The following is a 9,179-nucleotide window of genomic DNA, read 5'->3' as shown; positions in this document are numbered from 1 at the left end:
TGCAAAATTCTTCTGGTATTCACTTGGAAGTGGTTCTCCCATTAACATTGCCAAAGTCCTCAACTCATACTGATAACATTCACCCTATGATCACACGCTCTAAATCTTAAAAGGTCCAACCACCAGCTCAAGCATTTCTTTCAACCCAAACCATACTTGAAGAACCTAAAAATGCCAGAGAAGCCTTGGCTATTCTCAAGTGGAAGGCAGCAATGGAAACAGAATACCAAGCCTTGTTAAACAATAACACATGGGAATTGGTCCCATATGAAGACAGTATGCACATTGTTGGGTGTAAATGGGTGTTTAAAACAAAGCTTAATTATGATGGATCCCTGTAGAAATATAAAGCTAGGCTGGTGGCAAAGGGATTTCAACAAACTCCCAGGCTAGATTATTTCGATACATTTTCCCCGGTTGTAAAAGCAGCCACAATCAGAATTATGTTCTCATTAGCAGTTCATCATAGCTGGGAAATTCAATAGCTAGATGTCAATAACGCGTTTCTAAATGGAGACCTAATAGAGCAAGTTTTTATGCTCCCTCTTAAGGGGTTTCTGCATTAGCTCATTCACATCAGCCGCAGCAGGTTTGCAAACTCCCTAAAGCTTTATATGGTCTCAAACAAGCCCATAGAGCTTGGTTTGATAAACTAAAAGATGCTCTTCTGACCTGGGGTTTTCATAATAGCTCATCAGATGTTAGTTTATTCTTTTATAAAAAGGACTCTACTGTGATGTACTTGTTAGTGTATGTAGATGACATATTAGTCACAGGAAATGATTCCTCACTCATATTCAAAGTGGTTCAAGACCTGAATAATCAATTTGCACTGAAAATCTTGGGAGCGATCCATTATTTTCTTGGTTCCGACGTTAAAAGAAATGTTTCAAGGCTGCTACTTACTCAGACAATATATGCACAAGAACTCCTTGAGAAAGCCAGAATGGCAGATTGTAATCCATGCATTACTCCCATGGCAATTGACACTAAACTTGGGAAGGAAGATGGGGAACTATTTGAAGAACCAACTCTTTATCGCAGTATCATTGGTGGCTTACAATACTTGACACTATCCAGACTTGACTTAGCTTTTGCCGTTAATGAGCTAAGTTAGTTTTTACAATCCCCAACTGTCTCGCATTGGACAGCTTGAAAGAGGGTGTTGCGATATATTAAGGGTACTAGTCATCTTGACCTTCTTGTTAGTAAGCATAATCATTTACATCTTGAAGCTTATGCTGATGCCGATTGGACAAGTGATGTAAATGATCAAAGATCCATAAGTGGTTATGCAATTTTTCTTGGCAATAACCTCATCCAATAGAGCTCAAAGAAACAAAAGGTGGTGTCTTTATCATCTACTGAAGCTGAGTATTGCTTTCTAAGTCAAACAGCCACTGAAGTGGTTTGGGTACATCATCTGTTCAAAGAATTAGGCCTTGAAGTTAAACACATTCCTATAATTTGGTGTGATAACATGAGTGCAGGGGCATTATCCCCTAATCTAGTATTTCATGCTTGCACCAAACACATAGAGATTGATGTACACTATGTGATAGAGTTGGTAGCAGAAAAGAATTTGGATGTTCAATATGTTGCCTCCGAATATCAAAAAGCTGATGTTTTGACCAAGCCTTTGTCAGGTTCCCCATTTACCATGCTAAGGGAAAAATTGAATGTAACCTCTGCACTTCCCTGATTCTATTTAACTAACTTAGTCTCAGCCACTGCAGAATGTACTGAAGCTACCAAATTATTCTCAATCATATTGAAGATGCTGAACGGTTAGTTACATCAGGCTGTTGAAGCTTCCTCGATACTGCATGCTTTTAAATGTTGGAATAAGTTTAGTTCTTGAGAACAATACAAGCCTTCATGGGGGAATGTTAGTATATCAAAAGAATTGAAGAAAAATCAACAAATGGAGAAGGCTTAGTTTATGGGGGAATGTTAGTATAACAAGAGAGCTGAAGAACATCATAAACAGTGTAGTTTCAAGTTTATATTGTGTAATATTTAAAACGACGTAGTGTTTACTTTACTCTTTTGTATGAGTTTATAAATACTCAGCTACTATATGTTTGTTAATTCAGTTAGAGAAGAAGCGAAATACAATTTTACTTGCTCTGTTCTTTCTTTCCCGATTTCTCTCAAATTTTGTTTTTCTTTCTACAACCTTGTTGTCCTTTCACATATAGCAACAAATTGTTTAAAGAAATTTAATTTTTACCTCTTTCCTGCTGTAGTGTCTCAATAATCAAGTATATTACTAGTATGTTTATGATCTAGCTTCCATTACAGAGATTGTTATAGTATTTATGGAACAATCTTCTACCTTTTCTCCAGGAATTTCTAACCGTTCGGTAGTATCATTGATAAAAAATGCTGGTTGTTTTGGTGCAGGTAGAAGAATTGCTTCATTTGTGAGCATGGAAACAACTTCTGGCATCGTGGGTCTGTCAATTGCCTGGTTTGTACACATAAGAGATCCACATGAAGGCATCTCAGTACTTCATCAGGAGAGCAAGATTCATCTATTGTTGGATCTCTCAGCTCATTGCCTTTACCTTCATTCCACAGTTGCCATGCCTGAAACACAATTGATCGAGGTTAGATTTTATACCCTTATGAAAATTACACAATTTGATTGGAGAACTTACATATCCAACAAGATTGAGTAGATGCTCCGTGGGATAGCAACCGGTGTTCTTCTTGCCACTCACAATCTCTAATACTAAAACTCCAAAGCTATATACATCCTTTTTTATTGAGACAATACCATTCATGGCATACTCGGGAGACATATATCCACTTTAAAAATTAAACATCATTATTATTTACTGAAAAAAGGAACATACTCCATGTTTTTATTGTAAATTTAACATATACTTACTATGTACCAACTATTCTATTTGTATTTGCTACAGATTCATTCATCCCAAAGATTCTAGCCATACCAAAATCAGATATTTTTGGATTCATTTGATCATCTAGTAAAATGTTACCGCTATTTACCGCTATTTCTCGACAGTCTCTTTACCGCTATTTCTTGCCCATCAGGTAATATCCCTTGAAATCACAACTCTATGACAATTGATCATTATACAACTACAAAACAATTAAAGAATTGCAAAGTCGTACCTTGTAAACTGCACCAAAACCACCCTTTGCAAACACATTTGTAGTTGAGAAATTGTCTGTAGCAGTAGCAATGGTTTGAAAATTAAATATATTTAGTTCATGCTTCATGTACTGATCCTTATCTTGTGTTTTTCCTCTGCGGTCTGTCAGGGGAGGTGACACATTGTGTCCGATGCCAAAATCATCATGCAATGGCTTATCTTGATTCATTTTGTTTTCCACTAAATTAGATACATAAAAATAAGATTCTAATAACCATGATTGATAATTTGCAAATCATTTTTATTTGCTACAAGCTATTACCTTTTGCCTTACACATTCTCCATATCAAAAACCATAAGTAGCAGAACAGGGGAACCAATAGAGCTGCTCCTACTATATTAAGCAATGATAACCACCATCTGTCTTCTGCATTGACAAAATTTCATCATATAATTTGATTTAAAGAAATGATGTTCTCTTACTTTCTTCTTGAAAAGTAAAAACCATGTCATACCTCGTTTTCTTCTTGTAAGGCTCCACAAAATAGCCATTGCAATTGAGAGGACAGAAGTTGAAACAACTGCTGCTACTACTGGAAAAATAAACTTGTTCCTCTTGTGAAGATCTGGATTCACGTCACAACCTTGTATTTTGGATATTAATTTTAACCTGTAAAATTTCATATACAAACTTTACTTGAGGACTTAACATTGCTATTTTATTGTCACATAGACTGGGTGTCCAGGCCAACTTGGATTCCTACTTATTTATATACAAACTTTACTTGAAACCATGGAGAACATGAATATATATACAGTTGAGTAATTATCAATACAAATTATATATACAAACTTCATAAATTGATTAAACAATTGCTCTTCTGTTGTCACATAATTCTTGCTCATTTATTAACTTATTTGACTTTTTTATTAAGTTTATTTATTTATTTATTTATTGCGCGACATGTTATTTTTTATTACTCTCTTATTACTTCATAGTTAATTACGATCGAAGAAGATTATTTTGTTGAGGCAACATTTTAATTCCATTTTTTGGTAGATATTTATCTTACCACCATCGTTTTACTTTATTGATGCAGTAAAACAATCAGACTAATAAAATTAATAACATATATTACTATGTATATATTAAATTTTTTTCATTCATAAAATTGTTAGATTTAATAAACCACCACAATGGTGGACAATTTTGAAAACTAACCATAGAAGTATTTCTCACGATTTCTCATACCGTGAGGTACTTGACAAATTTTGTAGTTTCTTTTAACGGTGATTACTGAAGGAAAGAATGTTTGCAATCTCTATCCTAAACACCAAAAACAAGTACTCATGATCTAGATAACTCATGACATTAATTGCTAGAATTAAGGGATAATATCATATAATTAAAAGTTTGATATGGTCAATGTTTTTAATCAGTAATTACCTTTATTTCTCTCTTAATTATAGGATATTATTTCTCTCTCCAGGGTTCGGGCTCCAAGCGAAAATGCTGGTAAGGCTGCAACCTCCCGGGCTACACCCCCAAGCCCTTTGGCTCAGACTTTGATTCCTCAACCTGCAGCTGCTTTCTCTTCTTAGATTTTTGGCCCATGGTTTTTTGTTTAGGGGCGTCAGCAGCCGCGGGCCAGGAAGTTTTCCCTTGTCATTCTGTGGGTGTTCGCACTCCCACCTGTGCTCCCCCGACGGGGGTGTCGTTAAAGATCAACTCGGTTGGCTCAGTGGAGGTGACCTAGGAAAAAACAAACCCCTTGAACCTTGTCGATAGTCTTGGGACTCTAGGTGGCATGGTCACTGCATGAAAATATGATCAGTGAAAAAGGTCACTGCATTCAAAATAAAGTAGTTTTAAAGTTTGCGGACACTTACGAACTAAGGGTTCTAGAGACGCTTCAGAATTGAAGAAACCATGCTTTCTCAGGTTGGCGGTAGTCATGAGCAGTCCTGCATTGCGACTTTGCTCAGGTAGATAACCGAATGCTACTATTCGATTGAAATCAGTTAGCGTCGACAACCTGGTCGTCTTGTTTCCTATAAGGAGACAGGGAAGCTCGTTAGAAAACAAAGACTGAAAGAAAAGAAAAAATTTGCAACATAAAAGAGGGGAAAACCTACTTGGTTCCCTAAATTGGCAGACGCCATCATATTGAAAAAAGAAAAATTTGGATTTGTAAGCCCCGACATTACTAGGGTAACCAAATATGCCTCCCTCGATTGTAGATCATTTCGAGAGGTAAAAAGAGACTTTGTCTTTGCTCTTCTTCAAGCAATAGGAGCATGCAAGCTCTAGCGTCGTCAACTGGCCGATGCCATTATCACCACATGCGATATACATAGTAACAACTATCATATACACATTGACTGTCAGTTGTAATGGTGTGACCTCGAAGTGATCGAGGATCGACCTAATAAAGAGGTAGAAAGGTATCAATGCCCCGCATTTGAAAATTGCCTTGAAGATCATGATGATTCCCTCTAAGGGATTCTGAGTTGTACACGTTATGTGTTGGTAGACGTCTACGCTAAGTGCGTATTGGTCCACTGTCTTTTGTATTTCATCTCGGGTGGCCAATGATAGAATCTCTTGCATGGGACCCATTGGGGCATCTTACACCTGCAAGCTTGTCCTCTCAGTTGTCCTGGTCGCTCAGGTATCCATTGCTCTTATGGTCTAAAAAGGGGTGACACACATAGATTATTTAGTCTTTGAAGAGTATTTCGTGCAATGACGTGAAAGAACAAAAGAAACCCTAATATACCTTCCTTAAACCCTAGAAAAACCCTAAAAACCCCTTGGGGANCACAGTTGAGAGGGCAGAAGTTGAAACAATTGCTACTAATACTGGAACAATAAAATCTATTTTCTCTGTGCAATTCAGAACAAAGATTTGGATTTCCGTCTACACTGAATTAAAATCAAAAGGTGATTTTAACAACAATCTAGGGCTCCAGATCACGTGAATCCGATGCTCTTACACATAATTGCAATTTTTTTATGGCATTTAATTAATAGATCATCTCGGCTGGTTTCAGAACAATGAAATGGAGGCTTGCTCTGTTTTTTGGGCCATCTGCAGGCCCATGCCCAAAGTGAACATCCCAAGGATTCACCAGGTTTTTATTTACTTTTTTATATTTTTAAAACTTTTAGATTTATTAATTATAATACAATAATACAAATTAATGATTGTATCTTATAAAATTAAGTAAATTCTTAGATACAAGTTTATATTTGGGTTTCATTCAAATGTCTTTCACCCAAAATACATCACTTAATTCCTTAGCTCGTTTACTTGACGAGGTGGGATGTGACAATATTGGACAAATTTATTGATATGGCATGAGAGTTTTGGACAAAATACCTTAATGATAAGAAACCCTTTTGTGATTTTTCAGTAAGTTCAACTAGTACTGAACCTATGAGCATATTTCCACTTAAGTTTCTGCAAAAATCATACAAGAAATGTGAATTAGTCCTTAGCTTTAATATCAAGAAACATGCAATTTCAGTTTAAATATCCCAAGATATCAACTTACAAGGTCTTCAAGAATGGCAGCTGAGACAAAAACTTGGGCACTAATCTGGTCAAACTATTGTTTGATAAGTCCCTAACATAAGAATATATAATTTTTTGGAGTGCATCAAATTTAACTTCATCTTTAAAAATATTGACAGGACCGAAGCATAATGAGACTGAGATTATGCTTACAGGTGTTGTATCATTGTAAGATTGGATATGTAAGGAGGGATCTCACCAGTCAGTCCATTTGAAGATAAATTCCTAAATTGATGTCCATTAATTTGATTAACAAAAGAGTTAAAAAATAAATAAATAAATAAAAAGTCACATAGAATATGTTCTTGAATACATGAACTTACAGAGAAATAATTCTTGGAGGATTACTACCATTGAAGCTGCAATCAAGGCCATCCCACAAGTATTCTTGAGGGGCACAGGGATCTCCTTGCCAATCTTTTATCTTATACAATGACTTGATATTCTTGATAGCATCAGCTGATGTTTCCATATGTAAGTATTCAAAAATGTTTATACAGACAGTGAAATGCATATATTTCTAATTCGGAAGAGCTTACCATCTACTTGGTCGGTTTCTGACTGTGCGAAATCTTTCACTAGATAAAATTCGACAGCGTTGAGAATTGGAGGGAGGGTTGAATCTTCAGTTTTAGTGATTAAAATATCACAGTGTCCTCCGATAAAGACTGAAGGAAAGTGAAAAGTGGTCGCGCACGTGTAACATGGAGAAATCGGTTCAGACGAGAAATTTCCATTCAAACCTCCATTCAAAGAAATATTGAATCTTCTTGACTGATTTTCTGAGAGATATTCAATTTCCGCAAAGTGCATGTACACATAAAGCTGGGAAGTCGAATCCGGGGTGCTTAAAGAGAATTGTAAGGGGTCACTTGCAATTTTTGGTGTACCAGCACTCTCTAACACAATTTGTGGAGGCTTATAATCAGTATTACTATCAACATCATAGATATAAACAACAGATAATTGTTTCCAGTCAGGATTGTTATATGCCATCCATACCCGATCGAAAACATCATCAGGATACCTGCAGGAATATTTTCTTTCTATTTAAGCATAGAGTGAATAGATCTCAAAATTGTTAACCAAAATATTGTGACGTAAATGGCTCATCACCTGATTGTTCGATTTGTAGTTGGTTGAACGTTCATCCTTTTATACAACATAAGCGATCCGGATTGAGTTACGTAAGTGGTACTTCTCAGGGGCCTGAATTCTAAAGATGAAATAAATGGTGTCCCGGAACCTGTATTTACCAGACAGACGTCAATATAATTCGATGGCGAAACATGTATGATCTCCTTAAATATGGAGGTAGAAACATCGCCAAGAACCACAGAATCCCACAGATTAACTCCCAGGTACAAATCAAATGACTTCGGTGGTGTAACTTTTTCATCATAATTTCCATAAAAGAAGTACGCTCTCATCAAATATCTACCGTGTTCCGTAACTTTTACATGGTAACAGTTTTTGGAACCTTCAGGAAAGCTTCTGAGAGTCCATAACGGTTTTTCAAGACTATCTGATTGATACGATAGTGCTACACTGCTGCTTATCCCAGTTTCTACGAAGCTTGCATCGGAAACGTAATAAAGGCCAGTTTGTGAATCAGTGTAGTTTGAGTTTGCTCCACAATCTATGCTGATGAATCCTGGAAAGAAGAGAAAAATTATTATCTAGTTCTCACTTACATTTTCTGAGACAATCAAATATTACAAAAGATTCGGAAATGCAATACCTGGTTCCTGAGCATGGACCTGCAGAAGTATAAGAGCAAAAGCAGCTAGAAATGCTCTAAATAGTAACATCTCCATTTCCAATTTCAGTTTCTTCTCCTGTGTCTCATACAGTTCAAAATGCTGTGAATACTATATTATAGGATGCTCAATTAATTTTTCTATTAAGTACTCAAAGCATGCTGTTAGTTTTATTAGTGGAATTTTCAGGAGGGGGCACTTGAGGAATTTTCAAATCCAACTGTACTCGTTAATTTGTAATTGAAATGGTTGGTGTGTTTAGTTTCTGGTAACTGCGCTAAGACAAGAACATCAACCAATACGAAGAGGAAGCAATTAATTAATCGCCTAACTCATCCCTGACCCTGAGAAAGTACTCTTGACTTGAGAAAGACTTTTATGGCTAGTGTTGATTCATTGACTTTCTCTTCTTTAACACCTCGATCCATTGCCAATTTGTTTTCATCCTGTGTATTGTGCAATTTATAACACTATGGAACAGACGATATTGATGAATAATATAATATAGGAATATTAGTCAGTTTCGTGTAAGCATATTGCTATACAGGAAATAGTCACATATAGTATTATTCATCGTAACTAAATTTTAGTACCATCTGAAATTAATTTTCATGGGGCATTTGCAGAATATATAAATTCAATTGTATTATCTTGTGATATAAAAATTAAAAATGTGAAAAGGTAGGAAACAACAGACAAGGACATTAGCCTATCTA

The 9,179-nt window shown here is 36.0% G+C and overlaps 1 protein-coding gene across 1 annotated transcript; it reads right to left on the bottom strand.

Moving 5' to 3' along the window:
- Positions 1-6,852: 6,852 nt before the first annotated feature.
- On the bottom strand, positions 6,853-8,720 carry LOC116127220 (putative leucine-rich repeat receptor-like protein kinase At2g19210). The gene is made up of 5 exons (XM_031412873.1): positions 8,445-8,720; positions 7,820-8,357; positions 7,243-7,730; positions 7,027-7,162; positions 6,853-6,928 (listed from the first exon to the last, which is right to left on the bottom strand). Exons 1-5 carry the CDS (start codon positions 8,518-8,520, stop codon positions 6,853-6,855), a joined length of 1,314 nt encoding a protein of 437 aa, XP_031268733.1. The 5' UTR covers positions 8,521-8,720.
- Positions 8,721-9,179: the final 459 nt, after the last annotated feature.

Source organism: Pistacia vera, unplaced genomic scaffold, assembly GCF_008641045.1.
Source record: "Pistacia vera cultivar Batoury unplaced genomic scaffold, PisVer_v2 Contig190, whole genome shotgun sequence".
Lineage (NCBI taxonomy): Eukaryota > Viridiplantae > Streptophyta > Magnoliopsida > Sapindales > Anacardiaceae > Pistacia > Pistacia vera.
The sequence above is the reverse complement of the archived record's forward strand: the minus strand, read 5'-3'. Positions and strand labels throughout refer to the sequence as shown.

Coding starts and splice junctions, on each gene's coding strand:
- LOC116127220 (XM_031412873.1), bottom strand. CDS start 8,520: ATGGAGATGTTACTATTTAGAGCATTTCTAGCTGCTTTTGCTCTTATA. Junction 7,163..7,242: donor AGAAACCGACCAAGTAGATG/GTAAGCTCTTCC, acceptor TGGAAACATCAG/CTGATGCTATCAAGAATATC. Junction 6,929..7,026: donor CCTCCAAGAATTATTTCTCT/GTAAGTTCATGT, acceptor ACATCAATTTAG/GAATTTATCTTCAAATGGAC.